At 30.3% G+C, this 22,705-nt stretch overlaps 2 protein-coding genes and 1 pseudogene across 2 annotated transcripts; 1 reads left to right on the plus strand and 2 right to left on the minus strand.

Annotated features, from left to right (window-relative positions):
* The first annotated feature begins 633 nt into the window (after nucleotides 1-633).
* LOC100820023 (putative pectinesterase/pectinesterase inhibitor 28) lies at nucleotides 634-3,745 on the plus strand. The gene is made up of 3 exons (XM_014777669.2): nucleotides 634-761; nucleotides 1,209-2,230; nucleotides 2,771-3,745. The coding sequence occupies exons 2-3, from the start codon at nucleotides 1,222-1,224 to the stop codon at nucleotides 3,508-3,510; spliced, it is 1,749 nt and encodes a 582-aa protein (XP_014633155.1). The 5' UTR covers nucleotides 634-761; nucleotides 1,209-1,221; the 3' UTR covers nucleotides 3,511-3,745.
* A 5,570-nt stretch (nucleotides 3,746-9,315) lies between these two features.
* Nucleotides 9,316-11,729, minus strand: LOC100813679 (aquaporin NIP6-1-like; annotated as a pseudogene).
* Nucleotides 11,730-11,878: 149 nt separating this feature from the next.
* LOC121175142 (aquaporin NIP6-1-like) lies at nucleotides 11,879-18,982 on the minus strand. The gene is made up of 4 exons (XM_041017142.1): nucleotides 18,884-18,982; nucleotides 18,449-18,647; nucleotides 12,097-12,226; nucleotides 11,879-12,005 (listed from the first exon to the last, which is right to left on the minus strand). The coding sequence occupies exons 1-4, from the start codon at nucleotides 18,980-18,982 to the stop codon at nucleotides 11,879-11,881; spliced, it is 555 nt and encodes a 184-aa protein (XP_040873076.1).
* Nucleotides 18,983-22,705: the final 3,723 nt, after the last annotated feature.

Raw genomic sequence — 22,705 nt, forward strand, 5'->3', positions numbered from 1 at the left:
TATTAAAAATTGAGAAAAACTTTATGTACACCAAATCTCATGGAATGCTAATTAGTGTATTTTACTATAGTTTAAAATTATAGTTAAATATTTATGGAGTGTGTGCTAACTTGTCTTAAGGAATTTGTGTACAAACAAAACTTGTTCCTTAATTTTAAACTTTGGAGGTCATTTTCAAAGTGTACGCATATGAAAAAAGTATTAAAAAAATTATACAAAGATAATAATTGTATATAATAAAATAGATTATATTAATTATTTCGTATTCAAAAAGAATTATTTGTTTGATCATTTTTTTATTGCTGACATTTAAGAGTGAATTAAAGTAAGAAAACTTTCAATTTGTAACCCATGTTTAAGACTGGTGTATATTGTACTACCAACTATAGACCTGGTCTGATACCACATTTACTATTGGTAGAGCGTAAATCAAGGTTATAACTTAGTGGATTAGCATAAAATTTGTCAAAAATAGGTCATATAAGCTAACCATATACACAATGTGGCCTTTACATTCCCTCTCTCCCTTTCTTATTTTAGAAAATATGATTTTTAACGTTTTAACAAACCACAAATTGCATTTGAATGATTCAATTGTATTAGCTGTTCAATACCATTTTTTGTATGCATAAATAACACTTTACATTGCATCCCTAAACTACAAAAACGTATTCTTTGAGGGAATTTGACAAAAAAGTAGCCACTGCCCCAACGATCCCATTTCCCTTGACTTCTCTACCTGAAGCTCCTTGTTTCGCATAGTATGTGCATAAATTAATATACAAGTTAATTTGAGGAATACAATATATTTATATGTTATGTAAATGTGACTTTCTTATTATTAGATTTTGATCTTTAAAAAAATTAATTTTGTTTATTTTGATCTTCAACAAAATTATTATATTTCAAATAGTGTCTATAGTTACTTGATGATGATGTTAAATGCATTTAGTTATACCCTGTTACATGTCACAACAAAATGGTTGGTGGTGCGATATGAGTAGCTGCATGACATTTTATAACCAAGCGCATTATATGAAGTTTTTTTCAACAATTGTAGAGATAAAAACAAAAGAAAAAAGAATCAAAATCAAACAAGCCATGTTTAGAGTTTAAAAACATGCCCATTCTTAAATAGTGTATAGGAATATTATGGCCATATTACTTGTCACATTAACTAATTTTACAGTAATACTCATTAATGACAGGGAGGTAGTTGAAATGTCCGAGGGAAATGCAGGGAAAGGAAAGAAAATCGCCATCATTGGTGTCTCAACCTTATTGTTGGTGGCTATGGTTGTGGCGGTCACAATTGGGGTCAATCTCAATGAGAATGGTTCCAACAATGATATAGAGGACAACAAGAAAGATCATGTTGCTTCTTCCATAAAAGCCGTCCAAACCCTTTGTCATCCCACAAATTATGAGAAAGAATGCGAGGAAAGCCTTATAGCTGGGGCTGGAAATACCACAGATCCAAAAGAACTCATCAAAATTTTCTTCAACATCACCATTACAAAAATTGGTGATAAACTCAAAGAAACTAATATTTTGCATGAGATTGAGGAGGAACCCAGAGCCAAGATGGCACTTGACACTTGCAAGCAACTCATGGATCTTTCTATTGGGGAATTAACAAGGTCACTTGATGGAATAAATGAGTTTAACCTCATAAATGTTGACAAAATCCTCATGAATTTAAAAGTTTGGCTTAGTGGTGCGGTTACATACCAAGATACTTGCTTGGATGGGTTTGAGAACACCACTAGTGATGCTGGCAAAAAGATGAAGGATTTGTTGACGATAGGCATGCATATGAGCAGCAATGCCCTTGCCATTGTAACAGGTTTGGCTGACACTGTTAATGATTGGAATATCACAAAATCATTTGGGCGTCGCCTCCTTCAAGATTCTGAGCTTCCGTCATGGGTTGATCAACATAGACTCCTTAATGAAAATGCAAGTCCATTCAAACGCAAGCCTAATGTTACTGTAGCCATAGATGATAGTGGAGATTTCAAAAGCATCAATGAGGCATTGAAGCAAGTGCCTGAGAAAAACCGAAAGCCATTTGTGATCTACATCAAGGAGGGCGTTTACCAAGAGTATGTTGAAGTTACAAAAAAAATGACCCATGTGGTGTTTATTGGTGAAGGGGGGAAAAAGACACGAATATCTGGTAACAAAAACTTCATAGATGGAACGAACACTTATAGAACTGCCACTGTCGGTATGTCTCTTTTCGTGATTATCAACTTAATTAACTTACTACTCCTATGCATTTGAGTAAAAAAAAAACTTAATAACTTATCCAATAAATTTATTAAATATCATATGTCATGTTCTTCAACTTGAATAAACTCTTTGAAAAGTCCTTTCCTTACTTAACATTTTAAGGTCCATAGTTTTTATTTGAAAACACCTTTAACCCGCCCCAAAATGAATAAATTAATAAAAGATACATTTACAAAATTTAAAAAATAAAAATATAAACCATTTTCAATTCAAGGGAAATTTTTCATTCGAATAAATAAATTAACTACTTTACGCATGCAGCTATTCAAGGAGATCACTTTGTGGCCATCAATATGGGGTTTGAGAATTCTGCTGGACCTCATAAGCATCAAGCGGTGGCATTGAGAGTCCAAGCAGACAAGTCCATCTTTTACAATTGCTCAATGGATGGGTATCAAGACACACTTTATGCACACACCATGCGTCAATTCTATTTTTCATTCGAATAAATAAATTAACTACTTTACGCATGCAGCTATTCAAGGAGATCACTTTGTGGCCATCAATATGGGGTTTGAGAATTCTGCTGGACCTCATAAGCATCAAGCGGTGGCATTGAGAGTCCAAGCAGACAAGTCCATCTTTTACAATTGCTCAATGGATGGGTATCAAGACACACTTTATGCACACACCATGCGTCAATTCTATAGAGATTGCACCATTTCAGGTACCATCGACTTTGTGTTCGGTAATGCACTAGCTGTTTTTCAAAATTGCACTTTCGTGGTCCGAAAGCCAATGGAGAACCAACAATGCATTGTGACTGCACAAGGTAGAAAAGAGATACAACAACCATCTGGAATAGTAATCCAAGGGGGATCCATTGTGTCTGATCCTGAATTCTACTCAGTGAGATTTGAGAACAAGGCTTACCTAGCTCGTCCATGGAAGAATTACTCTAGGACCATTATCATGGACACATACATTGATGATTTGATTGACGCGGATGGGTATTTGCCATGGCAAGGACTAGAGGGTCCTTCTGGTATGGATACTTGCTTCTATGCCGAGTACCACAACATTGGCCCTGGTTCAGACAAATCCAAGCGTGTGAAATGGGCTGGGATTTGGAACCTCAATTCAAAAGCAGCACGTTGGTTCTCACCATCTAAGTTTTTTCATGGAACTGATTGGATTGAGGTTACTGGAATTCCTTACTTTCCTGGCGTGCCGAAACACCATAGGCACAAAAAGACAATACTTAATTGGCAATAAAAGTAATGAGTTGCGAAAGCAAGCAATATAAATTAATTAAAAAGTAATGATTGTGCTTCTTTATTCTTTAATTATTTTTATTTCATTACTTAACTTTAGAGTTAGCTACATTTTTTTATCTCAAGGAATTGAAATCAATGTAGCACAATTCCTCTCTTGATAACTTTTTGTTTAGTGGATAATAAATGGGTCTTCTATATATTCTTAATTACATTTGCATCTAATTTGATTTTTACGTAAGTAAAGTGATTTGTTGCTATGTACTTTTAATTGTTACATTTGGCCTTTTCTTTTTCAACCATCATTTATCAAAATAAAATTATGATGAAGCATTTACATATTGGTGAATTTAATCAACACGACTACTTAAATTTAACTCATTGAATGTGCTGTTTAAGTTTTATTAATCTTGTCACAAGTCTTTATTGTATTCTATATAGATAAAAAAATAAGTAAAAAAAAATGACAAGGATAAAAAATAATATTTCAAACAAATAATTAATGATATTTTATTATAAATGAAGTATATCCGTATCAAAGCCATTAGATTTGAACCTTAGTGTGATCATTGTACATAAAAAAAAAATATCAATGTGTCATATTATTTTATGACAACATTGTTTGTGCAAGCTACATTATTATTAAGAAATTATATATATATAGGTTTCAAGGACATTAAGCTTAAGCTTACCTACATCTATAAAACATTTTCCTCTTGACTTGTCCATCAATACAATTTAAATTTTTATTAATTTAACCAATAAAAAAATACATTAAAAAGGTATTTCTAGCACTACTCTTAAATACAATGACAAGGAAAGAAACCAAGTTACTCAAGTTGTTATTCGCTAGGTAGGTAATATTACATCCCATTTAGAAGAGAAATTTTAGCAAAGATATTGTTAATACTATTATTAACTGAAATTTTTTAGAAATTATAAAATTATTTAATTTTTGTTAAATTACAATTTTTCTTACCTTCATTTTCCAAATTCATGATTTTGGTCCTCCTGATTTTTAATTTTAAAATTTGATCTTCCAAATTTTGTAAATTTATAATTTTGGTCATCCTTATAGAATATTAAACTAATAATTATGATTAACAGATTTATTAAATTAACTATAAATTAAATAAAAATTATTAATCATTAAAAAATCTTAACAAATGATTATTAATTCTAATGATATTGTTGCTAGTGGATTCCTATGTGATGATAGAGGTGAAAGAAGTATTTACAGAAAAAAGTAAGGACACTCTCTTGTGAAGGATCAAGGTTAATAATTTTTATTAAAATTTTAATAGTTAGTGGGTTTTAATTAATTTATAATTAAATTAATAACAGTTTAATCAAAATTATTTATTAATAATCTATCAGTGGAACAAAAATCATCAATTTATAAAAATAAGAAAATCAAATGTTATAATTAAAAATCAAGAGGACCAAAAGCATAGATTAAAAAAATAGAAGGACAAAAATTATAATTTAACCTTTAATTTTTATTATTTATTTAATAAATCTCATTATTGATTTTTAAACTTTTAATGAATTTAAAATAGAAGGAATAAAACTCTCTCTTATTTAAGTTTTAAAATTTAAAATTATAAAAATAAGAAAATAATTTTTTTTAAATTTCTTTGCTTTCCTTCTTAATTAAATAAAACATTTAATTAAAATATTTTTTTTCTCTCTTCAGTTTAGATCACTCACATTCCTTCCTGAAATATTCATTCACCAAGAAACTCAATATATTTTATTTGGATTTCCAAGACAATTTTCTCTTGTTTGAAACGATAAAAATTTAAGGAAAGAAAACTCAACACAAATCTCACCTCGAAATGTTTTCCAGCTCCCCATCATGCCAAAATATCCTGACAGGTAGCGACTAAGGGCATATTGTGAGGAAAATAGTTTCACGTGTTGGTTTCACCTCCACTCAAAAGATAACTACATAAAATACAAGTTTTCTATAAGAATGATTTAGTGAGAGAATTTAAAGATAAAGGGTGAAGGAGAAAAGAAGAAGAGATTGTAATGGTAAATCTCTTATCAACATTTTTAATAAAAACTAACAAATGAACATCTGTTGATAAAAAAATCATAAACTACAATTGTCTCTTGTATTCTTTCTTATTATTAAAAGGAGAAGGAAAAAAAATAAAAAATAAAAACTCATTTATTTGTAATTTCCTTTATAACTAATGATGAAGGCTGAGATGTACTCTAAGAGATAGAAAGAGAACATAGTGTAGAGAAAAGATGAGAAAATTATATACGAGTTATTATTCTTTCTTGAAATAAATTTATATTTATAATTTTTCCTGTTTCATAAAAGTGAGCATTACTTATTTAGCTCTTTTAAATGATATATTTATGTTTGACTGTGAAATGTCTTGCTTAAACCATCAAAGATCAAATATGAAAGATGATCAATTTGAAAGGAAAAAAACATGAAAAATATTAAAGAATTTAACTGAATAACTTAAGATGATACATAAATTATTGTGAACTCTCACATTATCTATCTTAGATTTAAAAAAAAACAAACCTGAAAAAACTATATTTTAAAAAAATTCAAAGGGATACAAGTCAAGAAAAATGATATTACTAAGATATAGCATTAGAATTATGAAATTTTAAGTATTACATTACAATTTAAATCGTATGTATTGCTAACCAAATTAACCTCAAATGTCATGCACCTAACCAAATTAACCTTCTATAAATCTATGTACAAACATAATTTTTCACTTATCACCTCTCGACCATATTCTAACAGCACCTAACCTTCGAAATCCACATATTTTGACTCTTTCAACGTCACCTTCTCCATTTGATTATTCAAATTTACCATATCAATAACAACTCAACTCCCCTTCCCACCTCAATTTTCATATTCCATCTAATGCAAAATCAATCATAATTTTGTGTCAAAGATATAAGGTGAATTGAATGATTAAAGAAAAACTAAAGAGAAAAAAGTCACAAATTTAATCTCTTTTATTAACAGTAGTAACAATAAATATTTATATTTTAAAAAAACATAGTTTTGTCTGGAAAATGCCTAGTGATGAACTGATGATGCACTCAAGTACTAAATTGACATACATCATTTCCTCTCCACGATTGACACGTTGGTTTTCCGCTCCAAGGAAAAAAAGACTTGAATGTAATTAGATTATATCTCTCTCCTTAAGTTGTAACAACAGTTACAACATTTCCATGGTTCCACCTATTTCTTGAGGTGTGTGGATTATCTCCTGCCATCTTGCCTCTCCAACAAGAAAAACAAAGAGAGGAGAGGGCATAGAATAGAAAAGAGAGAGATAAGTTGAAAGATAAAAAAAAAAACAATAGAAAAGGAAGAGAAAGATAGAGATGTTGAAGAAGGTCGGAGAGGATCTGAATATTTACTCAAGCTAAGCTTGTAGTATCTAATAACATTATTGTTTGTATTTTAAAAAACTCAGGATATTTATTTTTCATAAATTAATAACTAATTCTTTGAAGTATTGAAATGATTTAAAAGACCAACCTTTTCTTATAGATTTTTTTTTACTCCTAATAGATATCAAGAATGACAAGGCTTAATCAAATTTGTTTGATAAATAAAAATGAGAGACACAAGAACAACTTTAAATAATTTGAAACTAACAAAGTATGACTGCATTAAAATAATAAAATGTATACTAAAAATAATAAGATATAATTTTGGCCATAAAATCATGAAAACAATAACTGAGTATTGTATTTTTATAATATATAATATATAATTATATAAATATGAGTATTGTAATTTTATAACTATGGACAAAGATATGCACTATTTATCTATTGATTTTCACAAACAATAAATAAATAGTGCGTATCTTTGTCCACAGTGAAGTTTTTCTTCTGTGTACTTTGATTCCGGAGAAGATGAGAAAAAGAAGATTTTAATTTGCTTTCTTGACTATTCTTTGTCCCTGTATGTTTGTGATCCTATGAGTCATATGGATTGACAATTCATATGATTCATACGGGTCAACAATTCGTATGAGTTTTAAAAAAATTCATACAGGTCACCAATCCGTATAACTTATACAGATCGTCAATCCATATGAATCATACGGATCACCAACTCCTTTCACCCGTGTTGCTGGATGTTCCAACAAAAATGTTGGGTGACCAAAACAACTACCTTTTTACTGGTTGGTACTTTTCCAGGGTCGCTAGCAACATGTGATGCAACTTGGACTGTTACTTTCTCCATCTCCAACTATTTCATGTAGGCTCTGGCTATTACACCTACGTATTTCCTAAGTACACCCCTGTACCCCCTATGCCTCTCAATTACCCTTTATACTCTTTTTCTTAAAAGCATATGTCCCTTTTGCTTTCAGAAATGTATTTATGGAATTACACATTCATATTCTGGAAATGTATCTTCGAAACTATGATTCATAGTTCCAAAGATATACTTCTAGAATTGGTATATATTTTTTTAATAAAATATCATTTAAGAATTAAGATGATTGATAAGAAATTAAAAAAATATAATAAATAATTATCTTATATTCATGTTTATTAGTCTTATTTTCATCTCATCATTAATGTTCTTTAAACCTTAATCATAAACTATTGTCATCGTATATTCATTATATGATATAATATTTTTATCATTATTTTAGAATATTTTATGTTTTCCTTTATGTGACACTAAATTCCAACATACGTTCACCACTAACTTCATATAGTATACATCTTTATTACAAAGCAAGACTGTTGACGATGATTTTCTTTCTTTAAGTGTGTTCCTTCATTTTATAATCATAGTCTACGTCAATGATTCAGTGTCACGTGAAGTTAATGATGAACGTACCTTGAAACGCATTTTCACATGAAGTAAAACATAAAATATTGTATAATAAAGATTAAAAAATAATATAATATAAAAAATATATGGTGAAAATAGTTTAAAATTAGGATTTAAAGAATAATAAAGATAAGATAAAAATAACATTTTAGATAAGATTTAAAGAACATTAATGATAGGATGAAAATAAAACTAATAAACATGGACATAAATACGTTTATAATCTTTTTTAGTTTCTTGTCAACCATCTTAATTCTTAGGTGATATTTTATTAAAAAAATATACATATTCTTGAAGTATATCTCTAAAACTATGGAACTATGAATCATAGGTCTGAGAATATATTTTCAAAATAGGTATATGTAATTTCAGAATTACATTTCAAGAAAACCAAAGGGGTATACTTCTTTAAGAAGAAGACATAATAATTAATTGAGGTAAAAAAGGAAATAAGGGATGTACTTAAAAAATGAGGATGTAAATAGCAAGAACCTATCATTTTCATAATATTATTTTATCTTTAGGAAGGAAAAAAAAATTCTTGAAGTATAATTTTGCATTTTGAATTCATCATTTCATTTACGCGGCCTGTGCCTACTTTTCTTTGTGGTGAGCTTTCGTTGGTCAAAATTAAGCAGGGTGTGGTGTAACAATATTGTGTATTATAAAAATTAACTTCCATAGTGTTTTGAACTGAATAAATATTAGATCGTGAACATGGTTTTTTTTAATTAGTGAACTGATATTATGACTTGTCTTTATTTATCTCTCTAATCTAGCTTTGATATAGACTAACGTACTAGGATTAAAATACCCGTTAATCGCAATACTCTCTTCTAATAAAATTTTGCTTATGGGAAGAAAAGATAAATTATTAAATTAAGAAACCTTATTATTTAATTTTGAGTGAAGTGAAGATGAATGGAATAGGAAAAGTCCACAACAACAAGATGACAAAATGGGAGGTAAAGATCCCATGCTGCTCGTTTTCTTTCTACTCATAATATTTAGTAAAACAACAACAGCCACAGAAGATGCATGCATGGTACGTGCATGTGCAAAAATAACTCATACTTTACATTAAACAGATCGATATGTAATCTAATATATAGGTACGTGCAGCATGTGATGAAGAATTGCCGGGGATATGGTTAATCATATCATCACCTTCTGAAGCTCCCATTATGAGCAGAAGGTGCCTTTGTTGCTATCACTCTTCCTGCATAGTAGTGTTGCGATCAGGCAGCTTGAGCACAGTGTAGGCACCTGCCCCACATAGAGATCCAAGTATTGGAGCTGTGAGATAGATCCATATGCCCTTGTAGTTGTGTGCAGCAATTGCTGGACCCAGTGTTCTAGCCGGGTTCATTGAACTCCCAGTTGCTGCCCTTTAATTAGTAGTACATGATAATAATTAATTAGGGGACCATTTTTTTTATAAATAAATAAAAAAGATTGGATTATGCCAAGAATAATTCAAATTATCGAAACAACTGCTAAACGTTTGCGTAATACTATATCATTTAACGACGTCATATCTTATGTTCCTAGTGATGCTTGTTGTAATATGTTTTATATTTTCTTTTATGGATAACCTTGCCCCCGAGCAATTAGCATATTTGAATAATAAGATGGGACATATATATACCCCGCCATGAGTATGTTGATCATGACAGTGGCTCCCACCACGATTCCCGCGAACAATCGCACCTGCACCATAATGATTCCCGGGAACTCTCGCACCTGCACCATAATATAACACGTCAAATTAAATCAACAGCATTATAATGATACGATTTAGCTGTTATCAATAATCTATATACTATAATATAACATATATATACTTACTAATTTGTTACATATATTAATGCACCTGTATTATTGCTATATATTGTTCAATTATTCATCATAACAATATGTTATGTTTCAAACAAACTATGTTTAATTTTTATGGGTTGCAATTAACGGCAAAGTTCCAAATCCCTTTTGTTGTTTAGCTCATAAACACACCAAACTGTATGTTCATGTTTAATATCGCAAATTAACGAACAAAAATATGCGGAGATTTATTTTCCATTAATAACCCTCGTCTTGGATACGTACCGCCCTCCTCTTGTCTGGGTAGGTAGACTCTTGCATATTTCATCAGCAATGAGAACCAATTTCTGGCTCAACTACGGAAACTTACTCCCTACGTGCATGCCTAAAATCTTTTAAAAATAATTTTATTTATAACTTGTTTTCTTTATGGTCTATTTTTGGTGCATGCACGAATATCATGAGCTTCGTGGATCTAGGTGGCAGGGCATGAGGGCCTCCCATGTATTGTCGTTGACTTGTGTCCTTTTAAAATTGAAATCATGTATTAATCGAACAAAACTTAATAATGATCTGATATGACACAAAAGCATATAAAAACCTAGAAATACACCAAAACGTTCTTCAGAGTTTACAGTATCACTTATCTCCTTCAAATTAACACTTGTTTGACGTAATTAATTAAGCTTTGTCGATCTCAGAACATCCTTTTCACATACTTCAACTGATTCGGCTTAGTTACTTAATTATCAGATGAAGAAAGTAGTGGTTAGTAGAGTAAAATACTCACAACTCTTGTGCCGTCGGCCACTGCAGTGACAACGAACATAAGAGTAAAGCTGACCATGAACTCTGCAGCGAAAGCTTGCCCATATCCCACAGAAGGGACCGTCACTCCACCGCTCATGAATGGATGAAAAATTAACTTCAGAGCAAATGCAGCACTCACTGATGCCAAAACTTGTGCACCAATATACACAGGCACCTACAAATTAGTAATTCAGAAAAACCTTTAATATATAGTAATCAGAAAATAACAAATACTACAAAGCTTAATCAATTAGGTGCAGTTACTTAATCAACATTATCTGGATTTTTATTGAAAGACATTACCAGAAAGACCACCTACATATGTATGTCACTATACTGTTATTTAATTTGTCCAAAAAAATGAAGGAAAATTAATTAATCAAGGCTTCATTTTGAATTACATTCTTCCACGGCATGTGCTTTATTACAGCAAAGGAGATGGTGACAGCGGGGTTGAGATGAGCTCCGGAGATGTGGCCTATGGAGCATATGATTATCATCACAGTAACTCCACTAATTACTGCACATCCCACCACTGATCCTTGTGACTTCTCTTTTTCAATTGCAGCGCCTATTGCCGCAGACATGAGAAGGGAACGTGCCCAGAAACTCTGCTCCAACCTGGTTTAATTTAAAGTCAACTCAACAACATTAATTCACGCATATCATTTTGCTGGATAAAAAAACTTAGCTTAGTGTAATTTTGAATATACCTTTCTTCCGAGACTAATGTCCATTTCTTTGTTGATCTCTAAATGGTAAGTAAACTGAAATCAAGTAAAGGGTTGATAGATAAGACAAGAAAAACTATATTAGACTAAACAGGTAAAGAGAGAAAAAGAGAAAAAAAGAGAGAAAGTTAATCCGCAGCAATAATAGCAAACAGTCAAAGGGACGCAAAGTTATCATCAGCAGCTTCAGAGTTTTGATTGCCAATTTTCTTAGTTAATCCGCCGTTCACTGAGTTATTAACAAAATTTCTCGAAGTATCACAAACAATAGTCACCAAACCCCTAAATCAGACACAAGAACAACCACATTTGGCTAGCAAACAGATAAACCCTCGAACAATGCGTCTCTTAGCACATGAGAAGTTGAACTTACAGTTTGAGAGTGAAACGATCGGCGCAGTAAAAGTGAGAAATGAGAAAGGCAAGCACTAGTTGATTTGGGTGTGTGCGAGCGAGAGAAAAATGAGCAGCTGTGTCGACGCTGTACAGGTTTAACGGAAAGCCTATATATAGATGTTGAAAAAAATTATAAAAACAGGGCATGAGGGCCTCCTTCGTGTTTCATGCACGTTTATCATGAGCTTGGTGGGTGGCAGGGCATGAGGGCCTCCTTCGTGGTTCACGTTTATCATGAGCTTGGTGGATCTAGTGTAATAGCTTTCTTGATTTGGAGAAAGTGTATGAAAGTGGCATGGGTTGTGCTTTGCTAGTTTCTAGCATCAGCAGCTTTCATTTCCCTTTTGTTTCAAACAAACTATGTTTAATTTTTATGGGTTGCAATTAACCGGCAAGGTTCCAAATCCCTTCTGTTGTTTAGCTCATAAACACACCAAACTGTATGTTCATGTTTAATATCGCAAATTAACGAACAAAATTATGTGGAGATTTATTTTCCATTAATGAAGAAGGGTTCTCTAGCAATAGACCAGAAGATAGAGCATTCAATTTATGTCATGAATTATGCGATTTGAGTTCTGAAAATCACCCTGGAATCCGCCTTACTTTGATGCTGAAAATATAAAGAAAATAGGCCTCAGTGCCCGTTGCACCAGTGGGAATTTGATATGTATAGCACCTTTGATTGACTGATTGCACCCCAAGTAATAATAAATTAATAGAAAAAGTATATTCCACCTTACTTTCATATCCAAATATTTATTTTAAACTTTATTATATTTTTAGTTCATTAAATTAAAAGGTATATTGCACCCCAAGTAATAATAACTTTATAGAAAAAATATATTCCACCTTACTTTCATATCCAAATATTTATTTTAAACTTTATTATATTTTTAGTTCATTAAATTAAAAGGTATATGTCCTTCAAATAAAAATTTATATTTTTTTAGTTCCTTAAATTTATAATAAAATACTTTTTTAGTCTTTTCAAATTGAGTTTTTTTATAGTTTAGATACATAATTTGTGGAGTTTTTTTTAATAGAAGGACTAATCAAACATTTTGTAAAATTGGGTGAATAAAAAATATAAATTTTTATCTGAAAACTTGAAAAAGATACCTCAAAGGATTAAAAAATATATTAAAATTTTTATTTTAATACCAAAAGCAAAATCCTTGTACTATGATTGCTAGTTCGTTATAAAATTAAAATATAAAACGGTATTACATTTGTATTTTAAAATAAAACGTGATCCCTAAGGAATTGATATTATTAATTGACAATTATTGTGTACTTTTGGTTTTTTCACGTTAATCCCAGTGATGAAGAATGAGATATACTCTAAGAAAAAGAGAATAGGTTGTAGAGAAAAAAAGAGAAGATTATATTTCTTCAAATAAATTTTTATATTTATAATTTTTTCCTCTTTTATAAAAGTTAACATTGCTTTTTTTATCTCTTTTAAATGAGATATTTATATTTACTTGCGAAAAGTTTTGCTTAAAATCTCAAAGATCAATTATGAAAGATGACTGATTTAAAAAAAAAACATAAAAAATATTAAAGAGTTTAACTCAATTATTTAAGGGTGATACATACGTTATTGTAAACTCTCACATTATTTATGTTTGATGTGATAAAAACAAACATGAAAAAAAAAACTATATTTATAGTATCGATCATGTTGTACTTAGACAAAGGTCTTTGGTGCCAAACTTTATCTTATGTTGCTGCATGGTGATACTTTGTCAGCGCTGTATATTATGTCTTTTTGCGTAAGGTTCTTTCCCGCAATGTTTATACTCTAGATTTTTTTTAAGATACTACTTGGTTGGCACCTGTCTTACACTTTATCGCACATATTAAACAGTATTATTAAACTGCATCATAACACTGAACCTTTAATATTGAATATTAATAATAAATAATAAAAATATGACATGTAAAGGTGACAAGCAAAAACTAATATACTTGTAGCATTTCTATTCTTGCAAAATTATGTTGAACGACTAATTAATTAAAATGATTTTATGGAAAATTTCACATGTTTAGTTAACCAAAATCAATTTTGGCATCTCTTGTCCAAACACATACTTACTCCTCTCTCAGGAAATAAATTAAATGCCTCAATTTCTTTTAAGCGAAACTGTTATTTATGATCACAAATGTATTGTTAAGTAGATAGCTAATTAGAATTAGGTGACATTGAATTTGACATGACACATGATGTTAGATAAGTTATTATAATGATAAAACTAGACTATTATATATTTTGTCATGTTACTTGTATCACATCTTCACATAAAACATTGGCATAAATCAGGGAATGATTAATTTCTACTTTCTTTTAAGTACCAAGAAAAGTTTACAGTGATGTAATCCTGAAATGGTATGAGAAATGTGAGGTGTTTCTCGAAATTCTTATAACCTTTTCCTTTCTAGAGGGTTGGATCCAACCTCATTTTATTGTTGATTGTCACAACAGCTAACACAAAGTGTTGTACACAAACAAATGAGGCCACATGATTGGCTTGCATTGCCGAAACACATGTTGTGATACCTAGCTAACAAAGAATTCCTTTACATTTGATGGATAACTAATAACATAATAACTTTTGAGATTGTTTAACTCTTTTGTTTGTGCTCACGTTGGTTTGGAATCAAATGCTTGACAAAAAAGTATAATGACAAGAAAAGGATAATAAAAATGGTTTAAGAGAAATGTGTTTAGTTTAAGAGGAATGAATAAATAAATAAAAATGGTTTATTCAATTAAAATAATTTATTTTCAAAATGTAAAGATCGATTATAAAAAATGTATAATCAATTTTTCACAAAAAAAACTGTATAAACAATTGTAGGACATGAAAATCAATTTTCAAGTTTTCAAAATCGATTTTCATATGAGTGTTTACTGATATGGTTGGAGGTATATAATTAAATTAAAGTATAATGGGATAATTAAGTACTAGCTTTCTCTTAAAATTATCTGTTTCTGTACTATTGTGTTTACTAAGTCTAATTTACCTATAAATCCATTTAGAAGATCTTCTTGCTTATATTTTCAGTATGAATCAATATAATAAAAGTAATAAGAATTTAAGAATTTATCCATTTGCAACCTATCATATAACATGAGAACATCTAGCGATAACTCAAACATAACTACTTATTTTCACGACAATACAAATCACACCACCATGTACTTCAAGGAAGTGTAAATCTGAATATGACAGAAGAGATATAAGTAAACACGTGCCTATGACTCATTTGTAATCATATTGCTACATACTATAACATGTCTAAGATCTAATGCGGAGTGGAGAAAGTTAGGCCAAAAGTAAAGACAAAGTAGCTTCAATAATGTTATTTCAAATGAGTTGATGAGAGTGGCTTTTGGACAAGTCATAGCATATTTGATTTGAATTATGTCCAATTCTACGGTGATAATCAACTGTGGTTTGGATCTGTGCTGAATTTATTCATCATAGGATACAAATAAACAACAATAAGTTATATGCAAGAATTTCTATCTGGATTTGTTAATGATTTCCAATCAAACTATTATGTCAAGGACTAAAGGCTACCACTGCAAAAGCATTAAAAAATAAAAAAAAATTCTATGTTGCATACTTTTTCTAAAAGCAAATTCTGTCAGCCTTTTTTTTTTTTTTCTCTAGAATGCGTTAGCAGTGTTTTTTTTTATTAAAACAACAACAACAGCCACAGAAGATGCATGCGTGATAAGTGCATGTGCAAAAATCACTCATTCTGGGTAAAGTCTTGCTATCACTCTTGCAGTGTTGCGATCACTCTTCCTGATGTGATCAGGCAGCTTGAGCACAGTGTAGGCACCTGCCCCACATAGAGATCTTGTAGTTGTGTGCAGCAATTGCTGGACCCAGTGTTCTAGCAGGGTTCATTGAACTCCCAGTTGCTGCCCTTTAATCAGTAGTACATGATAATAATTAATTAGGGGACCATTTTTTTATAAATAAATAAAAAAAAGATTGGATTATTCCAATAATAATCCAAATTATCGGAACAACTGCTAAACGTTTGCGTAATACTATATTATTTAACGACTTCATATATTATGTTCCTAGTGATGCTTGTTGTGATATGTTTATAATTTCTTTTATGGATAACCTGGCCCGCGAGCAATTAGCATATTTGAATAACGATACGATTTATCTGTTATCAATAATCTATATACTATAATATAGCATATATATACTTACTAATTTGTTACATATATTAATGCACCTGTGTTATTGCTATATATTGTTCAATTATTCATCATAACAATATGTTTTTTAAAATCTTTTTGATTAACTCACGTTTTTAAAAAAAAGTTAATTAATTACACTATCATTCTAAAATTATATTTTCCTTATCTCTTAATCTATTTCATTACTTTAGAAAGATAATAATTGAATAAAGATATACAATATAGGAAAAAAAATTAATATTCTAGAAATTAAAAAAAATTATAAAAAAACAAACAAATTTTTAAAAATAATTTTATTTATAACTTTTTTCTTTAAATGAATGCTCCGTTTTCTTTATGGTCTATTCTTGGTTCATGCACGAATATCATGAGCTTCGTGGATCTAGGTGGCAGGGCATGAGGGCCTCCTCCTATGTATTGTCGTTTACTTGTGTCCTTTTAAAATTGAAATCATGTATTATTAATCGAACAAAACTTATCATCTGATATGACACAAAAGCATATAAAAACCTAGAAATAGACCAAAACGTTCTTCAGAGTTTACAGTATCACTTATCTCCTTCAAATTAACACTTGTTTGACGTAATTAATTAAGCTTTGTCGATCTCAGAACATGGTTTTTACATACTTCAACTGATTCCGCTTAGTTACTTAATTATCAGATGAAGAAAGTAGTGGTTAGTAGAGTAAAATACTCAGTTCTTGTGCCGTTGGTCACTGCAGTGACAACGAACATAAAAATAAAGCTGACAATGAACTCATGTGATTAGTTTATTTTTTTAATTTGAAATTAAGATGTTAAAATATAGGAAATTAAGGTATCCTATGAAGTGGGATTTGGTTGGTTTATATGCATCATGTGATTAGTTTACACTGATGACTGGTTGCAGTGTAGTGTAGTAGCGTGAACATTATTAGATGAAGATAGTGTAGTAGCATGAGTATTATTGGATGAAGATAACATAATGCAAAAGAGAGAGAAAGAAAAGTTGCAAGTTGGTGACTGGTGCTACTCTGGAATAGCTTTCTTCATTTGGAGAAAGTGTATGGAAGTGACATGGATTGTGCTTTGCTAGTTTCTAGCATCAGCAGCTTTCATTTCCCTTTTGTTTCAAACAAACTATGTTTAATTTTTATGGGTTGCAATTAACCGGCAAGGTTCCAAATCCCTTCTGTTGTTTAGCTCATAAACACACCAAACTGTATGTTCATGTTTAATATCGCAAATTAACGAACAAAAATATGAGGAGATTTATTTTCCATTAATGAAGAAGGGTTTTCTAGCAATAGACCAGAAGATAGAGCATTCAATTTATGTCATGAATTATGGGATTTGAGTTCTGGAAATCACCCTGGAATCCGCCTTACTTTGATGCTGAAAATATAAAGAAAATAGGTTGCAGTGAGAACCATTTTTGGATTTTTTTTATTCAAGTGGTACGTACCGCCCTCCTCTTGTCTGGGTAGGTAGACTCTTGCATATTTCATCAGCAATGAGAACCAATTTCAGGCTCAACTACGGAAACTTACTCCCTACGTGCATGCCTAAAAAAAAGTTAATTAATTACATTATCATTCTAAAATTATATTTTCCTTATCTCTCAATCTATTTCATTACTTTAGAAAGATAATAATTGAATAAAGATATACAATATAGGAAAAAAATTATAAAAAAACAAACAAATTTTTAAAAATAATTTTATTTATAACTTGTTTTCTTTAAATGAATGCTCCGTTTTCTTTATGGTCTATTTTTGGTGCATGCACGAATATATCAGCTTCTTGGATCTAGGTGACAGGGCATGAGGGCCTCCTATATATTGTCGTTGACTTGTGTACTTTTAAAATGGAAATCATGTATTAATCGAACAAAACTTATCATCTGATATGACACAAAAGCATATAAAAACCTAGAAATAGACCAAAACGTTCTTCAGAGTTTACAGTATCACTTATCTCCTTCAAATTAACACTTGTTTGACGTAATTAAGTAAGCTTTGTCGGTCTCAGAACATCGTTTTCGCATACTTCAACTGATTCGGCTTAGTTACTTAATTATCAGATGAAGAAAGTAGTGGTTAGTAGAATAAAATACTCACAACTCTTGTGCGGGTGGCCACTACAGTGACAACGAACATAAGCATAAAGCTGACAATGAACTCTATAGCGAAAGCTTGCCCATATCCCATTGAAGGGACCGTCACTCCACCGCTCATGTACGGATGAAAAAGCGCCTTCAGAGCAAATGCAGCACTCACTGATGCCAAAACTTGTGCACCAATATACACAGGCACCTACAAATTAATAATTCAGAAAAACCTTTAATATATAGTAATCAATGCAAGAAAATAACAAATACTACAAAACTTAATTAATTAGGTGCAGTTACTTAATCAAAATTATCTGGATTTTTATTGAAAGACATTACCAGAAAGACCACCTACACATGTATGTTACTATACTGTTATTTAATTTGTCCAAAAAAATGAAGGGAAATTAATTAATAAATTAACACTTAATTTTGAATTACATTCTTTCCAGGGAAGTGCTTTAATGCAGCAAAGGAAATGGTGACAGTGGGGTTGAGATGAGTCTCAGAGATGTTTCCTGTGGAGAATATGATGATCATGACAACAAATCCACGTATCTTTACATTCTCAATTGCAGAAGAACTGATGAGTAGGTGGAAACTGATGAGTTAGGCACAAAGGAAAAGAAGAACTAACTTGTATGTGGAAGTGGAGTGTGACAATACAATATGGGATTTGTTAGCGGCCCATAATGGGTCAATCAATATGTTTTCCTCCTCTCTTAAGGGAAAAGATAAACACGAGTGGAAAAATACATGAATGGTTGAAACTGATGGCAGTTAGGTACAAAGAAAAGAAAAAAGAGGTAGCTGTTTACTTATGAGGACGTGTTTTGTGTGGGAAAATACACGGGTTTAGGAAATTGATGACAGTTAGGTACAAAGAAAAAGAGGAGGTAGTTATTTACTTGTACGTGGAAGTAGAGTGTGACAAATGCAATATGGGATTTGAAAAAGCGGCCCTTAACGTCAGACATCAATCATTATATGTACCATTCAATGTGCCTTCTGTTATTTTTTCTAATCCATCTTGGCCATGTTATTGGAGTCCAAGTGCGAGTAACAAGTCAAACATTGGAAAAAAATAAACACAATATTGATCAACATATAAGTGAAAATGACTTACAAACCGTATGCATTATGGCTTTAGATTAGACGTGGTGTCAAGTTGATTCATGTAATTTTCTTGTGGCTCATCTATAGATATCTCAATGTTATTTTAATCATTGTATTCCCAAACAAAGGGCATCGAGACAAATGGTGCCCTCATGGAGGAACTTTGTTTATGAAGAATTTCAATGTTTTTCTTTTATTAGCGGATATAAATTTGTAACTTGTTTGAAATTTATTAATCAATCACTTTTAATAAAAGAAATGAAATGTAAATCTGAGTTTGAATTTGTGAGATTAGAGTGTTAGCTTTTCAATGTAAAAGAGATTAAATAATAATATGGTAAGACATGTTTTTGTTCTCTATAAAACTTCTGAAGTTTACTTTTAGTCTATTAAAAAAAATTGGTTTATTTTTTGTCCTTCTAATTATATAATGTATCATTTTTATCCCCTCAAGTATTATTTAAACCACTTTTCGTCTCTCTATAAAGTACTATCTAAGCCACATTAAAGATAAAAAGTGGTGCGTTTCAATATTAGAAAGACAAAAAAATGGACAAATTTTTAGAAGGACTAAAACCAAACATTAGAAATTTGTGAGATCAAAGACATACTCTACAAAAAGATAAATCACAAAGTGGCAAGGGTCAAATAAAAAATATAAAACTTTTATTTCAGGTGAATTTTACCCATAGTTTACCTTCTATTTAAATGTTTGTGCTATTTAAATTTTTCTTTGAACCAAACTATATGGCTGTCGAAACAATTATGGTAATGCAATAGTTAAGAGTAGTTAGTTACATAATAATTAATTACAAGTCATCTGGTATGATTTATAAAATAATCATTATAAAAATCAATAAATTTATAATATAATATGAGGTTTATGATTGAGTAATAATGTAAAAAAAATTATTTTATCCGTATATATACTATTTACTCTATTTTGTGTTCATTTCTTTTATTTCTTTCTATTATTTTTAGGGTCTTATTTTTCTATTTTAAAATGTAAATAATAACTTTTCTTATTTATACTATATAGTATGAATATCCAAATAGTAGAACAGAGACTGTAATATATGTTTTATCTTATTTTATTTTATTTTCATTTTATTTCAACTTAAGTTCCACATATATGATTTATATTAACATGCATGCCATTAGTTTGAGTACTGAAACTAAATTCATATCGTTTAATTAAGATGTTAAATTTGAATCTTGTAAATAAATAAAAATTTGATTGAGAGAAGAAATTTTCCTTTTTTATATATAAAAGAAAAATTCTTACTAAAGTGATTTGATCTAAATTGTATTGTAAAACATATATGATTGAGAGAAAACTAGCTACATTTTGCAATAGAAATTAGGCATTTTAGAAAGTAAATATTTACATCAGTAAGAGGGAAAAAAACTTCATGCCTATATTATTTATTAGATTCATTAGTTAGCTGGAGGAGTAGTTAAGTCACCCTCAACTTTATTCAAATTAATTTCCTATAGATCATTGGACTTGCAGTGTTAATGATCTGATTTGACGTCAACATAATTTAAATTGATCCGGTGCAGGTGATGATTTGGTCTGAATTGTATTATTATTCAATTGCGTTCTTTCCGAAAATAATTTCATAAACTTTTCATATCATTAAAATTGATGCACATTTGCTTTTTTATTCTAATTGCACATTTGGTTTATTCATACATGGTTAAGAAATTTCATTGTTAGGTGGTTAAGGGTAGTTAGTTACATAATTGGTCAAGTGATTAGGTTAAATGGATGGACAAGAGTGGAAGGAGATTTCATTCTCAATAGTTAGTATTAAGAAAACTGAGCATTATCTCAATTGTAGAATGGGAAACCCCTGGACGGAGTATTAACATCATATTTGCCGTGTTGTGATCTGAATCTATATGCATTTCTTCCTTAATACTTCCTAATTTATCTTTCCTTTCTTTTGTCACTTCACATAGAGGATGAAATTGATGATATCCAGAAGGTATAAATCTTGTAAATTACATGTACTTGATATTTGTTGTACCCAAATTTTTACATTTTTATTCTGTTCAATATTTTCAGGAAATTTCTGTTCTGTCCCAATGTCGATGTCCATACATTACTGAATATTATGGTTCCTATCTCAATCAAACTAAACTTTGGATAATAATGGAATACATGGCTGGTGGCTCAGTTGTTGATCTAGTAGGCAAAGGCTGCTCGTGACAGAAATTCAAATGCCTCAATTAACCGATGTAGAATGTAACTTCTCTAGTAGTGACACATTAATTAAACATATTTGTTTAAAAAGTAAATTACACTAATCGTTCCTAAAATTTTGTGAAATTACATAAATTTTCTCTACTTGTATGTACTCCTACACTAAACCCTTAATTTTATGAAAATATATATCAATACACCTTATACATTACATTAACCGCCCTTAATTGCTTGAAAAACATTACGCCATCCTCCCCTACAAGGGAGGTTTTTGTAAATATTAAAAATTGAGAAAAACTTTATGTACACCAAATCTCATGGAATGCTAATTACTGTATTTTACTATAGTTTAAAATTATAGTTAAATATTTATGGAGTGTGTGCTAACTTGTCTTAAGGAATTTGTGTACAAACAAAACTTGTTCCTTAATTTTAAACTTTGGAGGTCATTTTCAAAGTGTACGCATATAAAAAAAGTATTAAAAAAATTATAGAAAGATAATAATTGTATATAATAAAATAGATTATATTAATTATTTCGTATTCAAAAAGAATTATTTGTTTGATCATTTTTTTATTGCTGACATTTAAGAGTGAATTAAAGTAAGAAAACTTTCAATTTGTAACCCGTGTTTAAGACTGGTGCATATTGTACTACCAACTATAGACCTGGTCTGATACCACATTTACTATTGGTAGAGCGTAAATCAAGGTTATAACTTAGTGGATTAGCATAAAATTTGTCAAAAATAGGTCATATAAGCTAACCATATACACAATGTGGCCTTTACATTCCCTCTCTCCCTTTCTTATTTTAGAAAATATGATTTTTAACGTTTTAACAAACCACAAATTGCATTTGAATGATTCAATTGTATTAGCTGTTCAATACCATTTTTTGTATGCATAAATAACACTTTACATTGCATCCCTAAACT

This window comes from Glycine max, chromosome 7, assembly GCF_000004515.6.
Source record: "Glycine max cultivar Williams 82 chromosome 7, Glycine_max_v4.0, whole genome shotgun sequence".
In the NCBI taxonomy this organism is placed as follows: domain Eukaryota; kingdom Viridiplantae; phylum Streptophyta; class Magnoliopsida; order Fabales; family Fabaceae; genus Glycine; species Glycine max.

What these genes read in the sequence shown, in the direction of transcription:
- LOC100820023 (XM_014777669.2), top strand. Translation starts at nt 1,222, where the DNA reads ATGTCCGAGGGAAATGCAGGGAAAGGAAAGAAAATCGCCATCATTGGT. An exon ending in TTATAGAACTGCCACTGTCG is followed by an intron (nt 2,231 to 2,770) that starts GTATGTCTCTTT and finishes TTACGCATGCAG; the next exon opens with CTATTCAAGGAGATCACTTT.
- LOC121175142 (XM_041017142.1), bottom strand. Translation starts at nt 18,982, where the DNA reads ATGATCATCATATTCTCCACAGGAAACATCTCTGAGACTCATCTCAAC. An exon ending in CACCCGCACAAGAGTTGTGA is followed by an intron (nt 12,227 to 18,448) that starts GTATTTTATTCT and finishes ATCTATATATAG; the next exon opens with GCTTTCCGTTAAACCTGTAC. An exon ending in GATCGTTTCACTCTCAAACT is followed by an intron (nt 12,006 to 12,096) that starts GTAAGTTCAACT and finishes TGTCTGATTTAG; the next exon opens with GGGTTTGGTGACTATTGTTT.